Below are 20,781 nucleotides of genomic sequence, written 5' to 3' on the forward strand. Positions count from 1 at the left end.
ACAGTTTCACATGCCTGGGGAGGCCTCAGGAAACTTATAATCATGGCAGAAGGTGAAGGGAAAGCAGGCAGTTTCTTCACAAAGTGGCAAGAGAGGGAGAGAAAGCAGGAAAAACTGCCACTTTTAAACTATCACATCTCATGAGAACTCGTCACTATCACAAAACAGCGTAGGGGAACCACCCCCAGGATCCAATCACTTCCCACCTGGTCACTCCCTCCACACATGGGGCTTCCAATTCAAGATGAGATTTGGGTGGGAACACAGAGCCAAATCATATCAGTGTTATCTCTGAATTCCAAATTATGCTAACATCCAAAGGTGAGAAGAGCCTGTCTCATCTACTTGTAAGTTTTCTGAATTGCTACCATAAACCTCAAGGTGGCAACACAACTGGTTACCTACTGAATTCCCCCTGCTTCTACTGTCTAAGGAAACCTTTGATTGTCTTCTCTTTTAGACACAAAAGTAACCATTACAAAATTTAGGTAATGTAATTGTATACTTAACTGAGATATAGTATTTATGATATTTTAAAACTTTCCATTATTGGGAATTGCAGATTTCTCTGTTGTTTAGAAGAATGTTAAAAAACTAAATCCAAATGTCTCTTCACCTCTTAGTAGTAATTCTCTTTTGTAACCCCCTTTGTGGAGGGAATATTTTAATTTACAGGAGCATAAGTTTCAAAGTAATGATATTAACATTTCTACTGTGGTTTTGTAGAGCACTATAAAAATGCCTCAGAAAATGGTCTTATAATTTATACTACTAGCTCTTTTCTCTAGTCAAATTATAATTCTTTGGAGATAATACAAAAAGTCTGCCTACTCTCTCCTGTCAATTCAACTTGTCATTGATTTTTATTATCTTTAAAATACTTCACTTTCTTTAGTTTGATGATTGTATTTTTTTAAAGCTTACTATTATCACCCCATCCCAACTTCACCTCATTCCAAGTATAGAACTTGATTTGTTGTTTAAAGCCATTGTATTTCTTTCTAAATGTAGAATTGATTGAAAACAGTCACAGGTTGGAACATTTTAATTCCATGCCATGGATTCTGTGTGTTGAATATTTTATGGCTAAACTTTTTCTAGGCTAGAAGAAAACACTAGGTAATTTAACATTGTAAGGCTCTACAGTTGAACATGAAAGTACTTGTTTTTCAAAAAGAATATTTTTACTTTTTAACGTACAAAAAGAAAAGTTACTTTAAAAATTTAAGAAATAAATTTTATTATTAGAAAACAAAATATTGAATTTATGATGCTAAAAGTTGCACAATCCTATTCCTAGTTCTTACACTCATTTTGCATTTTGCTGTCTATAGTATGGTGGGATTTAGGTGGAGGTGGAGATTAAAAATCATAGCTAATACTTAAGTATAATACTTTAGTGTAAATAGTACCTTAAATAATGTATTTATTTAAGGAAAAACTATATAATTTGTATGTTGAGTATCTCCAAATACAGAAAATTTCTTGAAAAGAAACTGGTTTCAAGAACGTAAGATTTTGTTATATTATCTTGAATATTAACTTTATCCAAAAGCTAACTTTTTAGAACCAAGAATATTTTGGTGCTTTCTCACTGAACACACTTGTCATAATATATCTCCTTCATACACTTATTCAAATTTGAAATTATTTATTTGCTAGTATGCTGTTTTATTGTTTACTTCCTCCTCTTGTGTCCAAGTTCAGTATTAGGAGCAGAGTCCTGAAGGAAGTGAGAGAGCAGGCCTTGAAGATCACCTGGGGAAAGAAAGACTCTTCCAGGCAGAAGGAACAAAAACAAGTCCCTGAACCAGGATGATTTTTATATGTTTGAGGAGCTGCAGGGAGAACAGTATGGTTGGAGTGGAAAAAGTAAGAGAGAGAGTATGTTAGCAGAACAGGCTGCAGGGTCTAGAACAGAAGACTTTGTACGACATAGGAAGGACTCTAGGTTTGGGTTTTACTCTGAGCACTCTGGAAAGCCACAGGAGAGTTTTGAGCAGAGGAGCAGCATGGCCTGTTTTATAAATATGTAATATATATAATGTTTTACATTTACCAGTTTTATATTGACTAAAAAGGAAACTTCAGCCATGCCCATGTGCAGATCCTAAATGATGTAATGATGTACATACTTCCTAAAAGTATGGATTTGTTTGTTTGTTTGTTTGTTTGTTTGTTTTTGAGACGGAGTCTGGCTCTGTCACCCAGACTGGAGTGCAATGGCGCAATCTCGGCTCACTGCAAGCTCCGCCTCCTGGGTTCAAGCGATTCTCCTGCCTCAGCCTCCCGAGTAGCTGGGACTACAGGAGTGCGCCATCGCGCCCAGCTAATTTGTGTATTTTTAGTAGAGATGGAGTTTCACCATTTTGGCCAGGATGGTTTCGATCTCTTGACCTCATGATCTGCCCACCTCGGCCTCCCAAAGTGCTGGGATTACAGGCATAAGCCACCACACCCAGCCTAGTTTTTACATTAAAATAAATCTGTATTTTGCAATATAGGTCTGTACATCTAACCCCTCTAAATTTTGAGATCAGTTAGCATGTTTACTCAGGCTTCCTATGTATCTAGAGCTAGTTCTTAACCATTTATAATTGTCTAGAACTAGATATTAACCATTTATAAGAGTTGGTTACATTTTTGCCCAGGCTACCAAGAAACAACAAATCCCTTTTACTTAAAAAAAGATAGCTGCCACCTTCCTCGTCCACTCGCTTTCACTCCTTCTGTGCCAGACACTTGCAAACACTGATGTTTTAATTCCCCAGGTTGTAGAGAGTATTTAGAACTATATTTCACTTGCATACAATGGGCAGAAAAAGGGCATTTCAAAATATGAATGAGTATAATGGGAGAATTTTCTTCCTACCATCATAGCTCCTGGGATATCAACCTTAACTCTAATTCTCTTTTGTTCATTTCCTGTTACAAAACAGGAAAAGGAGAACGCTGCCTTCCATACCACTTTCTCCCATCTAGAGTGGACCACCAATTATCTAAAACCTCTTTTACTTCATTTCTGATGAAATTGTTCTGAATAGGAAAAATCATTGGAGGAAGAAGAGTAAAGGGTCTATGTATTTTCCCCATTACTTATCTCTGTGAAGGGCAGGGAGGAAAAAAAGAAGAAAGAGAATCTACCTAGAGATAATGAGAAAGATAGTGTTTCTATTTGAGGAGGGGAATTGACACCAACTTGTTGTATATCTTCTTAAATTAATGAAAGAAAAAGATACGTCTAAAATTATTTGTAGAAATAGAGCATTATGGACTTGAAGAAAACCCATTGAAATCATTTTATTTCTTTTTTCTCCACTCCTTTACAGAACTTTTATAGAAAAGGTGAAAGAATGATACAATAAATATTCATATACCCCTTTTTTCTGAATTCATATCTATTTGACACAGTTGGCTTTCTGTATATGTTGTGCATGTGTGTATATTTTGCTGTTATTATTTGACTTTTTGAAAGTAAATTGTGCAGCCTGGGCAACACAGTGAAACCCCGTCTCCATTAAAATACAAAAAATTAGACAGGCATGATGGTATGGGCCTATGGTGTTATGGGCTTATAGTCTCAGCTACTCAGGAGGCTGAGGCAGGAGAATTGCTTGAACCTGGGAAGCAGAATTTGCAGTGAGCCAAGATTGCACCACTGCACTCCAGCCTGGGTAACAGAACAAGCCTCCATCTCAAAAAATAATAATAATAATAATAATAATAAAAGAAATAAAAATAGAAAAATAGAATGTAAATTACCGATATTATATTACCTAACTCCTAAAATTTCAAGCAATTATATTTTAAGAACATTATTGTTAACACAAACAAGGTATTTAACATTGATACAATACTATCATCTACTATATAATCCACAAAAAAATTTTTCCCAGTTGTCCCAATAGAGTCATTGTTTTTTTCAAGTAGGACCCAACCAAAGATCATACATTGCCTTCATTTGCCTTGTTGCTAATCTTCTTTTATGTCTTTCTGCCTGTTTTTCTCTTTCATAAGAATGACATTTTATAAAGTCCAGGTCAGTTGACCTATAGAATGTTCCACAGTCACAATCTTTCTTATTTTTTTACCTCATGATTAGATTTGGGTAAAACATTTTTGTCAAGAACACCATGTAGTAAATGCTGTATCCTTTCCGTTGCATCAAGAGGTCCAGTTACTATCAATTTAGTCATCTGTATTACTGAATTGGATCACTTAGTTAAAAAGTTACATTGTACAGAAACATTGAACTTTTTGTAATTAAGAGAAATCTGTGGGAACGTATTTGGAAACTTTGTTCTATTCATCTTAATTTTTTAAATTTATAATGTGCTCAATCCATCCTTTATTGTTCCCCAAATAGTTGAGTACCATCTTGGTGACGAGCAAAGCTTACAGTTTATTTAGTAATACAGACAACTGATCAACAAAATCAGCATCTTGTGAGAAATGTGTTGTAGTTCTCACAACTATAGAGGATTCTGTGGAAACACATGGGAATGAGCTTTACCTGGACCTTGAAGAGTCAGGAAGGACACCCTAGAGGAAGTGACATCACTTCCTAGGACAGTTAATTTAAGCAAAGCGAGAGACACAATTATGATAGCATGATATAAGGCTGTATTTTTTGTTTGTTTGTTTGTTTTGCTATATATATTTTTTCAATACATTTTATATTATTTAATAACATGCTTCGTTTGAATTTTTTTCTGGATTATAGCAGAATTTTTTTTTCTTTTACTATGACTTTTTTTTCTTTCCAACTTTTATTTTAGGTTCAGGGGGTGCATGTGCAGGTTTGTTACATGGATAAATTGCATGTCACAGGGTCTTAGTGTACGGATAATTTTGTCTCCCAGATTATCAACAGAGTACCTGATAGGTAGTTATTCAATCCTCACCCCTCTCCCATCCTACCCTCAAGAAGGCCCTCGTGTCCATTGTTCTCTTTTTTGTGTTTATGTGTACACAGTATTTATCTCCCACTTATAAGAGAGAGCATGCATTGTTTAGTTTTCTCTTCCTGCATTAAGTCTCTTAGAATAATGGCCTCCAATTCCATCCATGTTGCTGCAAAGGACGTGATTTTATTCTTTTTATGGCTGCATAGTATTTTATAGCGTATATGTACCACATTTTTATTTTTCCGGTCCACCATTAATGGGCGTCTAGGTTGATTCCATGTATTTGCTATTATGAATCGTGGACAATATAACTTTTAAGCAGAAAGAATCCTGTGATCCTCCCATGCACAGCTTGGATCCTCACACTTGAAATATTTAGATTCTATTTCATCTTCAGCAAATAAGATTGGCTAAAAATAGCAACTAGAGGTCCATCTGCAATTCTAGTGAGAAACGTTTTGTAAGAAAAAAAAGTAATCGAGTACATAAGGGATCCTAAATGTGGACACTGGATGAAGACTTCAACTCTCAGAGTGTCTCAAGACCTTTCCTAATAAGGATGAACATCATTCCTTTAATGTCTACATAGATTACCTCATTTTAATCCATAGCATCACAAAAGATATTGTCATCACAATTCTTTATTTTCCAAGTTTATAATTCAGGAAAGTAGAAATAAGAATTAAAAATCAGGAGGCCTAGTTTTCTGATTCCAGTGTTTTAAGTAATTCCATTTTGTTTTTAGGCAAATCATCTGAACTTCCTGTTCCCATTATTAATTGATCAAATATGACTAACACAATTTTTTCTAACAGTCTGTCAATTATTTTAGGAATTGAATAACAAAATCTATAAGAATCATATTGAGAATTATAAAGTTTTCTGGAAATATGACTTTTTAATTCACTGTTTAACTATTCTCAAAGCCTTTAAAGCTCTTCATCCTGGATGTAGTTAACTCTCAAGGCACAAACACATGATTGAGATTCTAATAAAAATAATGATTTTATCTACATCTAATCAGGTAAACTTTTCCTGAAAGAGAAATGTTTAGGCCAGTGCTTTGCCTTGGGTTTAGAAGTGACAGACTCTTTTTTTTTTTCATAATGAAATTATCTAATAATAGCTTTGTGGCAAGATATAACTACATATAACTTCCCAACTCTTTCAAATGTTGGTTGTATGAACATTGGGAATTCCCACAATATCAGTATCACTCAATTTAGTTTTAAGTACAATCATAAATCAGTACTAAAAATAAATAATCTTTTTTATTGATTCGGTTTCTTCTTCATTAGTGAAATGATTTTAGCATTGTTTAACTGAAGGAATTATTATTTAAAAATAATTTAAATATAATGGTTCTAATCATCCAATTTATTCATGCTTAAGCATAATCGATCAACGAAGCAGAAGATACCTACAAACCTTTCCATCCTAATATCCTAAAAATATTTTCAATTGTGTATACTGTCCCTGGTAAGAACTAGTTGAGGTGTTTATTAACTATATTTGTTCCAGATCACAAAATTTTACTTTAACATGGCAACATTTCTGTAATCATTTTTCTTTTCTTCTGGCTTATTAGATTTTTGGATGGGATCTCACTCTTTCACTCAGGCTGGAGTACAGTGGCATGATCATGGTTCACCACAGCCTTGACCCAGGCTTGGGTGACCCTCCCACCTCAGCCTCCCAAGTAGCTGGGACTACAAGCACCCACCACCACGCCCAGCTAATTTTTGTATTTTTTGTTGAGATGGGGATTTGCCATGTTGCCCAGGCTGGTCTTGAATTCCTGGGCTCAAGCAATCCGCCCGTCTTGGCCTCCCAAAGGGCTAGGATTATGGGCGTGAGCCACTGTACCTGGCCTTTTTCTGGCCTATTTCATTTGGCTATTTCTAGTAAATAAAGTGATAAAGTTAGAAAACTACTAGAATTAGGCTAGGTTTTCCAGAATAGTTATTTATATAGCTTTATAAGATAGACAATCATGACAAATTGTATAAACAAGATTTTAAAAGCATTTGAGGCCGGGCGCGGTGGCTCACGCCTATAATCCCAGCACTTTGGGAGGCTGAGGCAGGTGGATCATGAGGTCAGGAGATCGAGACCATCCTGGCTAACACGGTGAAACCCCATCTCTACTAAAAATACAAAAAAAAAAACTAGCCGGGTGAGGTGGTGGGTGCCTGTAGTCCCAGCTACTCGGGAGGCTGAGGCAGGAGAATGGCGTGAACCCGGGAGGCGGAGCTTGCAGTGAGCCAAGATGGCGCCACTGCACTCCAGCCTGGGCGACAGAGCGAGACTTCATCTCACAGAAAGGAAAAAAAAAAAAAAGCATTGGAATAAAAATATGGCTAACCTAAACCATTTTGCCTATCTTGATATGTACAATTCAAGGGATTGCGAGTTTACTCTGTGTATCATTGCAATGTAAATAATATTTAAAAATCTCCTATAGTTACTTGCTAATTTAAAAATCCAATTCATGAAACTTTTAAGATGTTAATTATTTTTTGAATTTTGTATTATCTCACATTGTTGTCACTAAGCCTGTGGGATAATTGTCTCTAGAATATCTGGAAGACCCGCATTCTGCTTAAAATGCAATGCATTTATTCATCAGAATGTAAAAAACAGAGCCTAATAAATATTCTTTTTTTTTTCTGAAATTGCTGTAGCTAAGAAAACAAAACGAAAATGAAATAAAAATGACATGGCTGTGTGTATGTGCACATGTACATATTTATATTTATATTTATATTTATATTCTGTTTTGTTCGGTACCTGGCACATAATAGGTACCCAATAAATATTCTTAGAATTAATCTACCAAAATTTTATTGAATGTTTCTTGCCTTATCAATGTCTATTACATGGTTTTTATAATCTAGATATAAAAAATTACCTTCTCCTTTAATTCTAATTCTGTTCATCTATAATTCAAAATTTTATTTCTCACTGTGGTAAATTTCTCTTTTCATACAAGCTAAAGGTAATGACTCTGTGAGAATGATAAAGTGATAAAAGTATACATATCAGGTTAACTCATGTCTGGTATTTCTATAATTACTTTTCCTTACTCTTCAGCTGCTCTACTCCACTCCACATCAACCAACCCCTTTAAGAAGTACTTTCAAAAGGGGGTTGTGTGTGTGTGTGTATGTGTGTGTGTGTGTGTGTGTGTGTGTGTGTGAATGAAAACAAACAGAAGTTATCCATTTTATCAGAGAATAAGAAAATTTAGAGCTAGAAATGAGCCCAGAAAACTCTGTTTTAACAAGATATCTGGGTTTAATCATTATATTCAAAGGATAGTCAAGACATTTTTACCCATGTAAACCTTGCTCTTTCCTGTTCTAGGGGCTTAGTATACAGATGTTCCTCAATCTGTGACGGGGTTATGTGCTCATACACCTGTTGTAAAGTCAAAAAATCATCAGTCAAACTACTGTAAATCTAGGGCCACCTATGTTTGGTCATGGAAGGAAATATAGCAAGCATTTGTGGACCTTCCCACTGTTAATGATGTTGCTGAAAACATGGAATATTTAGCTACCAGTTAGGGTGACCAAGTTTTTAGAGAGCCAACGGGAGATAGCACTGCAAGACCAAAAATATGCTTAGTACACCATAAATAATTATTCACGTGTGTGTTATTACTATTTAACAATGAAAATTAATAGTACTTTAATGCTAGTTCATAGTAGGGCCAATAGTATGAAACAATGTATTAATTTTTTTAATGTTTCTGTCTTCTGATTCAGACATTTATTTTAATGTTTTTTAAGTCTTCACTGGATATTTAAATTTTGAGGCTGTATTATTGTGCATTTTTAAGTAAATATAAGAATTTTTTAAAAGGTAGATACAATGTAGTAAGTAAATATATATTACCTTTATTTAATAAAATAACTATGGCATGTTTATATTTGCCTTTCCTTTCTTTTCTTTTTAATAGAGGTAAAAATGAATACAGTCAAAACTAAAATTTACTTTGAGTCATAGTTCTGTTCTGCCCTCATTAAGCCCATATTACGTTGATTTCTTGTGTCAGTCCAATGTGATAACATCAAACCAAATATCCTCTCAAAAAAAAGGTTTGAACATGGAATACCTTCGATTTTACTGCATAGCTTTACTAAATAGCTTTTCAGACTTGTAGGAATTAGTTCCCAGCTCTGCAAAATGCCCATCCACTTTGTATCTACATGCTTGTTTTGGTAGACCAGCTGCCTTTCAATCAGGTCGTTTGCATCTATGAATTCATCATATATGTTCTCTATGTCCAAAATGTCCATCAGTTTTAAACACTTAGAAGTATGTTGGATGTCAACATAAATTAAAACACTATCAGGATTAATAGTTGTAAAGCACATAGTTTTTTACCTTATGAAATAGAGATTGGATGCTGTTTTAGTCTACTTTGTGTTGCTATCACAGAATACCACACACTGGTTAATTTATAAAGAATAGAAATTTATTTCTTAAAGTTCTGGAGGCTATGAAGTCCAAGAGCATGCCACCAGAATCTGGCAGAAGGCAGAGGGCAAGAGAACAGGGATGCTAAAGAGGGCAAGAGAGAAAGAGAAGGCCGAACTCGCCCACTCCCATTATAACAATATTAATCCATTCATTAGGGCAGAGCCCTCATAAACTAATCACGTCTTAAAATTCCTACCTCTGAACACAGTTGCATTGAGGATTAAGTTTCCAACTTAAGAACTTTGGGGGCCATATTCAAACCAGAGCAGATTCTAAACAAGTTACAGCTTTAGTAAATAAGTGAGAAATTCTTGTTTAACTTGACTGCCCTTTTCCAGTGACATTTTTTGAAAACAGTCTTAAATCTTAAAAATGAGTCCTTTTTTCCCTCTATGGCTTTTTGTCCTAAACTACACAGAACTTCAAACAACTCAAGTAGAGTCAGTTCATCTTTTTCTAGGTTTCTTACATCTTCTTTAGAGATCATTAAACAGTTTTAGAGAAACATCATTTACATTTCTGTGTCATGGTAATCTTTTTCTTTGTTCTCATCTGTCATGTATTTAAAAATCAAAGAGAGACATTCTTTTTGTTCCATGCTTTGAAAATATAATTTTACAGAAGGCCAATATTTTAACATATTTTTATGGCCAGCCACAGTGATGGGCATCTTGTCGGCATATGTCTCAAAGTACATATTTTCTTCCATTTCCAGAAAGTCAAAAAGCTCATTAAGTGCTCTGCACATTTTGAGGAAACTGAAAAGTGACCAAAAAATTTCATTATAAAACCACAATATCATAGCTAAGCAAACCACATACCTTTTTATTAATATTGTATAAAGATGTACAGGACATTTAATAGGTAAGAACTGTTCATTTTCTCTTATAAGACATTTATGGGCTGAATGGAATTTTCCAACATTTACATTTGCACAGTCTGTCAAATATGCAGATAAATGAGTAGAGTCTACGTTAAATTTGGACAAGATGCAACATCTTTTATGTCATCTGAAATTTCATTAAAATCTTCACAGAATTCCAGGAGATGATTTGAAACTCCATTTTAGAATTCAAAATTCCAAGAGCTAGAGGGAGCATGGTTTTGCTACATGATTCAACATATCATTTGATATTTTGTAGCACCATGATCATTAAAAAGATCTGACAAAATCAGCTCTACACTCTAAGGAGTCAATATATTGGTCCTCAAAATTTCCTCTTTTGTTTACCCTCAGGAACGTTTTTAGTTGCAACGTTTGAATCAGAAAAAAAACTGTACTCAGGTGTGTTGAGCAATCAAGAGAACAAAATGATAATGCATGTTTATTCTTATTCCATTTTCAAAAGAGCATTGATTTTTTTTGGGGGGGGGGCGTTGAGAGGAGATAAAAAATGGTTTTGATTGACTTACAAAAACTTGCCTGTCTCATCCTAGTCTTCTGAGATCTAGGCTCTACAGGTGTATTCACATCACCTTCTGTCTAGTCTCAAATTTATTTCTGTTTATTGTACACTACTCTGTTTTGATTTTCTCCCTATTCTAGATCCATGCATCCTTCTATGTTATTTTTAAAGTAACACAATTGTTTAGATTTTTTTTTGTCAGTATTGTCATGCTAGCTTTGGTGTTATAGTCATACTCATTTTCATCACTGAACTGTAGGAAAATGTGGTCACGATATTCACAATATAGGGATTAAAGTAGCACAATCTTGACACAAATCACTACAGTTAATTCACAGGCAAAATCAAAGAGGAGCTCAGGATCACAATGCGTGTGGGTTAAATATTCAATCACATCATCTAGAGTAATGCAACAATGGATGAACTGGTATTGGGATCACAAATCTTCATTACCAACTTCAGTAGTCAGGAGAAAACTTGAAGGCACCATTAAGAAAAATGAGTTAATTGATGCTTCATCCATTCAACACTAAAAATACTGTGGCATTCAGCCTCCAATTTCTAAGTGGTCCTGTGGATTTTGTAGATTTCTTTCAACGTTCTGCATCCATCTCTGAAATCTGAGGCTTTTTATGTCTTGGAGAAGGCTTTCCCAGAAAACAAAAATTTACTGCTAAAACCAAGACAGTACTGAGCAAACCTGGGCAGTTGGTTGCCCTATCATTAATTCTGTCTCTACCGCATACTAGTAGAATGATTGTGGATAAATTCTGTATACTCTTTGCTTCAGTTTCTTCATCTGTAAGTTGGAGATAATAATAGTATCACATCACAGTGTTTTATAGAATGAAAATGAGTACCTTAAGAAAATAAATAAGCTCTTCTAATAGAATCAGACATTTTGAAAATTATGTGTTAGTTATTACTGCTATCATTATTAGCCACTTTATTTAACTCAGAAATGCTAAGGATAAAATTTTTCCATCTGCCTAGCTTCATTTCCTACCTTCATCCCCATCCCAGACACTCTTAAATTATTTTCTTTCTATTGATTGATCATTCCATTTCCTTTAACAATTTCAGCTGTTTTCTTTCATTTGTTATGGTAGTTGCAAATCTAGTACACCAAATGTGGTTTTTTTTGTTGTTGTTGTTTGTTTGGCTTTTTTTTTAATTCAAAGCAAGAAGATCACCAATAACTTACAGTGTGCTCATCACAATAAGTATGCTTCTGAAGCCAGAAATTTTGCTAAAGAAGTTCCATTGAGTCCAAAGGATAATTGTATATGAATGTTGTATGCTCTTAAGAGCACACACTTGCTAGTGTTTCTCTTTTACCAATTAAAGCATGAAAATACTTAGACTGGTTTTCAATTTGATACAAACTTGAATGTTGTTGGTAGGTTGTTTCAGTTAATTGACCTAAAAAGAAGTAAGAAATATAATCACATTGTCCTTCTTACTGGGTTACCCAACTATGGTATGTTCTGCAAAGGAAATCCTAATTTCTTCAGACCATTAATCCCTTCACTTTCCCAAGAGCTTGTGAGGTGACCTCTGTGTCTGATGACCTGGTTCTTAACAGTTAGATCAATGCCAGGAATTTTTTTCACAGAGTTCATGCCACATTTATCTGAAAATAGGCTTTTTGGAATCCTGCTGGCTTCAGTTTAATTTACGATTCAAATCAATGTTTTATGCTCATGGATATGTTAGTGGTAAGGTGAACACTCATACATTTTCATTAAAAAAAGAAACTCAGCTATATTACAAATATTTCAGAACACGATATGTTGAAGAGGCAATTTTAAACTCATATTATTCTGCTTTACCAAATCCAGCTCAACATTAAAATAATGCATTATTATGCAAAAAGTAAAACAGGTTCTTGATAATTATTGGCAAGCAGTTGATAATTATTACAGGGTGATTGTTCAAACAGTCTGAAAAATGCAGCTCTCTAAAATTATTTTTTTCAAAAAAGAAGGAAAAAGAACTATCGAGGAGCGTTCACAATTAATTTGTATAGTTTGTATCCCATCTGGAAACACTTACATAGTTAAAAATGAAAACTATTTTAAGATCTGTCTATCTCATTTGCTGACTTGCTTTTTTGACAATAAAGTTAGAAATATCAACAGTTTCACATAAAGTCTTCGTGTACTAAGATTATTGTTTTCTTTTAAATCATAAGGCAAAAGTCACATTTCCCTGTTCCAGAAATTTGGTCTTAGTATCATTAAATGTACCTCATGGTATATTGGAGGGGTTTACATGGACAGAGTCACTCTCACAAGTGACAATAATTATGTAAGCCATCCTTTCTTCCCATCACTCCCCTTTCGAGGTATGTGAGTGCTCAGTGACAAAGACAAAGCAGATTAGGTAAGACAAAAATAAAAGGAAAATCAGAAGCTTCATGTAGGTTTTACAAAATATTTGGCCTTTTGAATATGAATAGAAACTTCATAGAAAGCCTGAAAAACAATTATTTTTTATATAAAAATTTCTTTCTAGAGATGATAGATTCATTGAATTTTCTGAAACTATCTTCTGAGGAATAATTCTGTCATTCTCCTCTGATTTTTCTCTCACATCTCCTTATCTTCCCTTAAGAAGCTAATTTCCTTGAAGTCTTTGATATTTTTGTTTATTGTTATTTTTTAATGAGTTTTCCAAGAGTTCCTTGCAAAAATTACACTGGTCTGTGGTACAGACCCTGACAAAATTTTTTAGTGTCATTCTTTGTTTGCTACTTTATTTGTCTTTTTGTTCTAACCTAAGGAAAAATATACAGATGAATTAGTGTTTTTCTTGTTTTATCATTTAAAAGTCATAAGTGCAATTGTACAGTAATCAAGATGTAATTCAGATTCAAAAGTTAAAATCTGCTGTCTTCATCTGCTTTGGACGTTTTTTGTTTTATTTTCTCCCAGACAGGATCTGGGTCTGTCACCCAGGCTGGAGTGCAGTGGTGTGGTCTTGGCTCACTGAAACCTCCAACTCTTGGGCACAAGCCATCCTCTCACCTCAGCTTCCTGAGTAGCTGTGACTACAGGCACCCTCCACCCTATCCATCTAATTTTGGTAATTTTTGTAGAGACGGAATTTCAGCACGTTGCCCAGGCTAGTCCTGATTTCCTGGACTCAAAGCAGTCCGCCTGCCTCGGCCTCCCAAAGTCTGGGATTATAGGAATAAGCCACCACGCCTGGCTGCTATAGGCATTTTTATAGTCTTCATTTATAACTACCACAAATATTAATAATAACTAAGCTGGAAATGTTATAAAGTGAAATTAGATAACTCATACTTGATTGGAATATTTTTTGGTGTTCTTAGTTAAAATAACATTAACATTTATTATTGTTATAGTTATTATTTTTCTGATCCTCCCTATATCATTTATATAGGCTTTTTATTATTTAAATGAAAATTGCTATTGAACATGAAAAAATTCAGAATACATTCAGATTTAAAAAAGGAAAGAAATACTCGCTTTCTTACTTTCATATATTATGTGAATTACTTATCACAGTATCCTGAAGCCTCGGTTATTTTACTGCTATGTGGATAAGACTTCTGATACTCGAACAGATTAAGTACTTTGTTAAAAGTAACAATGATTAAATTGAAGTGACAAGATTAAATTCAAGGCTTTAGACTCCAAGAATTACTCAAGATACCTCTTACTTACATCTGTACTTTTGTCTTCATTTTTGTAATTGTTTGACACCTTCACATTATAGGATATCTTAAGGTATTATGATGTAACAACCTTCTTATTTTCTAGCTCTAATTTTCTTTATCTTTTACTCAACATTTTAGAGCTGATGATTTAAGAGGAAGAGTCCCAAGGACTGTTTAGTGGGCAGCATGATACAACTTGTAGTTTGAATAAAAATCCATTGTAGAAGAGAGGGATGATTAAAGAGAGGTCATTTATTCAATCAATGCGTTAATTGTGCAGCTACTGTATACCACCTATTTCTCCAGGACCTGGAGGAGTGGTAATCAGAAGAGATGAAACAACTTACTCTCTTTGAGCTTTCTTTCTGCTTGGGAAGGGCACAGAAAATAAGTAGAAAAACTTATTAAAATATATAGTTTACATAAGTGATAAGGAGTAAGGTGAAAATAATACAAGAAAAGCAATAGAGAGAGTCAGAATACGGAAAACGGGTCTGTAATTTTAGATAGGAAAACTCAGAAAAAACCCTCTGTGGGAAGGTGACATTTGAATAAATAGTAAAAGGAGGGTGGCAAGTAAGCCATGCAGATATCTTTTGGAAGAGTATTCCAGGCCAAAGGAGCATCAGATGCAAAGGCCATGGGACTGGAATATCTCTCACCCATTCAAAGAACAGAGCAGGCCAATGGAAGTGGAATGAACTGAAGGAAGGGAAGAATAGGAAATGATGTCACAGGGGTGCAGTTATTAGGGCTATGTAAGTCTTTTGTAAAGACTCAGTTTTATTTTCATTGAGTGGGAGCCATTGGAGGCTTTGATTAGAGGAGCGATGTTGTATGACTTATATATAAAAAGAATCTCTCTGCTCTGCTAAATATAGAGAGAAGTGGGATTAGGGCCAAAGTAGGGAGATCAGTTAAGAATCAATTAAGAGGCTCTTCATAAAAAATCAGATGGCTCCAATCAAGTTGGTACAGTTGAGATAAGAACCTGGCAGGCTTAGTGGGTAAGACCTATAAGATTTCCTGTTGGATTAAATGTAGTGTGTGAAGGAAATAAAGGAGTCAATATAATTCCTGAGTTTTTGACCAAAACATTTTCAAGAATGAAGTTGCTATTTGCTAAAATGAGGAAAACAGAAGGAAGAGCAGATTGAAGCCAGGAGGGCAGAATAGGATAAGATCAGGAGCTGTTTTGGACATATAATATTTGATATCTTATTAAATATCCAAGTGGAGATTAAATGGGTGCTAAAGCTGTACTGATATGAGAGGGTTCAGCTCTAAGGCATTTGGCCTAATAGAAGTGGGAATATAATCATTCAAAACCAAATATTTTTATAGATTGTTTTAATGTTAAGCACAGTACTAGGTGCCAGGATGTAATATTAATAAAATTGATATAATGCCTGCTCTCAAGGCACATAATGGTATATAGTTTGTCTTATAGGTGATTGAGTTATGTAGTGTTCACAAACATGTAATCTCAGAAAGGAATCCTTGTGCCATTATCACATTGGTACAACTATACCTAGGAGTTTAATTCAAGGGGTTGTCCTCTTGAAAGGAGTTTGCTTTTTTCCATGCATGGACCTCCTTCCTAGAAGTTCTATTATGGCAGACTATTAATTATAAACAAGGCTTTTCATATTTACATCTGTTATTTACATTCAGTGTCCACTTGATATGGTTTGACTGTGTCCCAACCCAAATACCACCTTAAATTGCAATAATCCCCATGTGTCAAGGGTGGGGCCAGGTGGAGATAATTGAATAATGAGGGTGGTTCCCCCATACCCTTCTCATGGTAGTGATTAAGTCTGATGAGATCTGATGGTTTTATAAATGGGAGTTCCCCTGCACAAACTTCCTCTTGCCTGCTGCGTTGTAAGACGTGTCTTGCTCCCCCTTCACCTTCTGCCATGATTGTGAGGCCTGCAAGTGGAACTGTGAGTCCGTTAAACCTCTTTTCTTTATAAACCCAGTCTTGTGTATGTCTTTATCAGCAGCGTGAGAATGGACTAATACACCATTGTTCTTTCCTGTTCATGTTACTGGTAAAATTCAAGTATTGAGTTGTCTTTGATGAGTGCTGCCCTCCCAGTATCATGGACATATAGGTGGTTGGTGTTGATGTTTTCCTGGCTAAATAGTCATAACTAAAAGGTGACTTATTGACTAGACTTGTTTGTTCTATATTTGAGTGCTACAAATTTTTGCTACTGACATTTCAAGATCTGATATTCTTCTCTTAGTAACTCTGCATGTAGTTTTTGAAGAGCCTACTAAGGCACTGAGTAAAATAAATAAATTTCTAATAATGCATCTACCCAGATAAAAGTGGGAGTTCTTTGGTTTCTTATCATTTTTGCTTGTTCTTGTTCTTTTTTTTTTTTTTTTCTTTTTTTTTCAAAAGGGTGTTTTAGGTCTTTTGGATACATTTGAGAGGGTGTTATGCCTGCCATTTTTCCATTATGAAAGACTGCTGTGCTAAACGTTGGTACTTGATTCTCAAATCACAGCATCTTTCCTTTGAATCAAAGAAGAGAGCAAATAGCTGTCTATTCAGGGAACCAGGTAGCACTAACCACTCTCCATTCTCAAACACTAAAAGTAATTTAAGCTACCGCAGACCCAGCACTGCTTTGGTAGTATCCCCCAGAGAACAAAGCAGTTAAAGCAAAATTTCATGTGGTTTTCTTTCATGACCTGAGCTCCTTCTGAGAAATATATCAAGAGGTATGCAGGAATATTTCGAAACTGTTTCATTGACAGTATTCTAGTGGAGGTCTTTATCAAATAACAACTGTGAAGTCATATCTGGCAGTATGAGGAATGCTATGATTCAGATTACAGCATGGTGGCTCACTTCTAAGAATTTCCACATCCAGAAAAATTTTTGAAAGGATGAAGTTAAAAAAAAGAAGAAGAAAATCTGGATATATGTTTTTCAAATGTCCTCATTTAAAATCCATTTTTTTCAACATTTATTTTAGATTCATCGGGTACATGGGCAGGTTTGTTACATCAGTGTATTCTGTGATGCTAAAGTTTGGGATACGAATGATACCATTACCCAGGTATTGAGTGAACATAGTGCCCAATAGGTTTTCTACCATTGCCCCCCTCCCTACCTCCCACCTCTGGTAGCTCCAAGTTTCTATTGTGGCCATCTTTATGTCCATGAATACTCAGTGTTTAGCTCCTGATTATACGTGAGAACATGCAGTATTTGAAAAACCTGAACATTTATATAGGTTAAAATTGGGCTTAGTGTGGAAGCTAACTAAATGTGACGACTTCCATCCTAAAACAAAAGTCAGTGTGTATGATCTATATAGCTCAAAAAGGCATCACTTAGAAAGACAACTCTTTGTTGTCAGGATTTTTCCATGTAATGTTTATACTTTTACCAATTTTACGTATATTCATAAAAGTCAATGCCGTTGATTTTTCATCTTTTTTTGTTTTGTTTTTTGACAGAGTCTCGCTCTGTCACCCAGGCTGGAGTGCAGTGGCACGATCTTGGCTCACTGCAAGCTCTGCCTCCTGGGTTAACCCTATTCTCCTGCCTCAGCCTCCCGAGTAGCTGGGACTACAGGCGCCCGCCACCACGCTTGGTCAATTTTTTGTATTTTTAGTAGAGATGGGGTTTCACCATGTTAGCCAGGATGGTCTTGATCTCCTGACCTCATGATCCACCCGCCTTGGCCTCCCAAAGTGCTGGGATTACAGGCATGAGCCACTGTGCCCGGCCTGATTTTCATCTTTTAAAATTTTACAAAAATGCTGTCATAGTGTGTAGATCCTTTTGATGCTTGCTTTTAAAAAAAAAAAAATATATTAGATTTTTGTGTATTATCCATGTTTGTGACTTTAAATATAGTACACTGATTTTCTACTACTCTTTAAAATATCATTGTACAAATTAACCTTTTACCCAATCATTTATCCATTCTGCTACTGATAGATGTAGGTATTTAGGGCTCTTCAAAAAACCTTGAAGGAAAAGAATTGACAGTCATAGACAATTTCTCAACTTTTCTCAACATCTTGATATACTTATTTGTTGGGCCTCTATAAATTCTAAAGTTTCACAGAAGTTTTTTTAGGGTAGGGACAAAATATCTCAAGGTGGAAATAAGAGTTCTGAATCTTAAAACAAGGACAGAAATGAAGTAATTGACAACCAAGGAACATGGCAGACACAGAGCTTCCCCTACTATTTTAATAGAACCAAAACATGATGTTTCAGTACAGTTCACGAACTTTTTCTTGTTTCTTAGCTCTATTGTCTGCTATATGCCACTTTAGTATAGCAATTCTGAATATTTATTTTCTGTCAATGTATAAGAGGCTCTATTCATGCAAAATATTTCAAAGATCAAACTTGCTGATGTCTCTAAGCCATTCAATATGAATATAAATCCAATGAATATCCTCATTCTTTTAGATCTTCCCAAAAATAAATGGTACACATGTGTGGCTATTCATCAGAATTCCCTGGGGATCTTTATGAAAATACATACTTACATAACACAACCTTGGAAATTATGATACAACATTTATAGGACAAAGGAATTGCATTTTTAATTTTAAAAATCCTTAGATGATTCAAAAATTAGTTGAGATACAACTTCCCCAAGTATAAAGCTTAAAATTTTAAATAGTGTTTCCTAGTGGAGATGGTCTGAAAATTAGTCCAAAGAAATGATACAAATTTAAAAAAATAAAATGTTTTACCTCGAAATCTTTGGCCAGAATTAAGTCGGTCTGCTTTAACTACTTATATTCTGAAAATGTTTGTAGCTGAGAAAGAAGCAAACACTATTGGCATCTCTGAATATCAAACTGATTTACACCTCACAGAAAAGATAAAATGCTCTATCTGTGGAAGAGAAAACCCAAATCATTAAGTTACTTTATTCGTTGTGGGTATAGAGGGTATTTTGTGCATTATTACTATCATGCTTTCTGAATCCAGGCCCTTATAAAACTTTGTAATTGGTTATGCATAAGCGCAACTTATGGCTTTTTCGTTGTGTTTCCAGCACAGTGATGCGGTCCATGACCTCCTTCTGGATGTGATCACGTGGGTTGGAATTTTGCTGTCGCTTGTTTGTCTCCTGATTTGCATCTTCACATTTTGCTTTTTCCGCGGGCTCCAGAGTGACCGTAACACCATCCACAAGAACCTTTGCATCAGTCTCTTTGTAGCAGAGCTGCTCTTCCTGATTGGGATCAACCGAACTGACCAACCAGTAAGCAACCTACATTGATACCAGTGAAGAATTTTTCCACTTCCAGCTTTTCAGTACTGCCAATACTAAAACTACTTAGTTTGAAAGTATCATTTCTTCTAGTCATCTAAGATAGATACTAATTTTCAGGCCTTACTCAGTTTTTCATTTTTCATATCCCATCATCATAAATAAGCCGCAAACTTTATGAATAAGGTGTATATTTCATTTTTAAATAGACTTTTGTTTTTTAGAGCAGTTATTGCTTTACAGCAAAATTGAGCAGAAGCTACAGACATTTCCCATCTATTCCCTGCTCCTACACATGCATAGTGTCCTTCATTATTAACATCCCCCACCAGAGAGATACACTTGTGACAACAGATGAACCTACATCAACACATCATTATCGCCCAAATTCCATAGTTTACCTTAGGTTTCACTCTAGGTATTGTACATTCTCTGGGTTTGAGTTTTTTTCACTGCCTTGAAAATCCTCTGTGCTTCCTCTGTTTAATCTCTCCTTTCCCACTAATCTCTGGTAACCACTATTTTTCTTTTTTACTATCTCCATTGTTTTGACTTTTCAGAATGTCATATGATTGGAATCATTTAGTATGTAGCTTTTTCAGATTGGTCTCTCTCTTTCTTTCCTTCCTTCCCTCCCTTCCTTCCTTCCTTCCTTCCTTCCTTCCTTCCTTCCTTCCTTCCTTTCTCTCTCTCTCTCTTTCTTTCTTTCTTTCTTTTCTTTCTTTCTTTCTTTCATTTTTCTTTCTTTTTTTTTTTGACACAAAGTCTCACTCTGTCACTCAAGCCGGAGTGCAGTGGTATGATCCTGGCTCACTGCAATCTCCACCTCCCAGGCTCAAGCGATCCTCCCACCACAGCCTCTGGAGTAGCTGGGACTACAGGCATTTGCCACCATGCCCAGCTAATTTTTTGTATTTTTAGTAGACAGGGTTTGACCATGTTGTTCAAGCTGATCTCAAAATCCTGGACTCAATCGACCCACCTGTCTCAGCCTCCCAAAGTGCTGGGATTACAGATGTGAA

General features: G+C 35.2%; 1 protein-coding gene across 30 annotated transcripts in view; it reads left to right on the forward strand.

The window, feature by feature from the left end:
- ADGRL3 (adhesion G protein-coupled receptor L3) overlaps positions 1-20,781 on the forward strand; it is an 864,507-nt gene that overhangs the window by 744,643 nt on the left and 99,083 nt on the right. For all 30 annotated transcript variants that reach the window (XM_021939122.2, XM_031664067.1, XM_021939135.2 and 27 more), the window contains one exon: positions 19,541-19,750. In XM_021939122.2, the coding sequence (XP_021794814.2) occupies positions 19,541-19,750 (210 nt within the window). The remainder of the gene's footprint in view (positions 1-19,540; positions 19,751-20,781) is intronic.

Source organism: Papio anubis, chromosome 3, assembly GCF_008728515.1.
Source record: "Papio anubis isolate 15944 chromosome 3, Panubis1.0, whole genome shotgun sequence".
Lineage (NCBI taxonomy): Eukaryota > Metazoa > Chordata > Mammalia > Primates > Cercopithecidae > Papio > Papio anubis.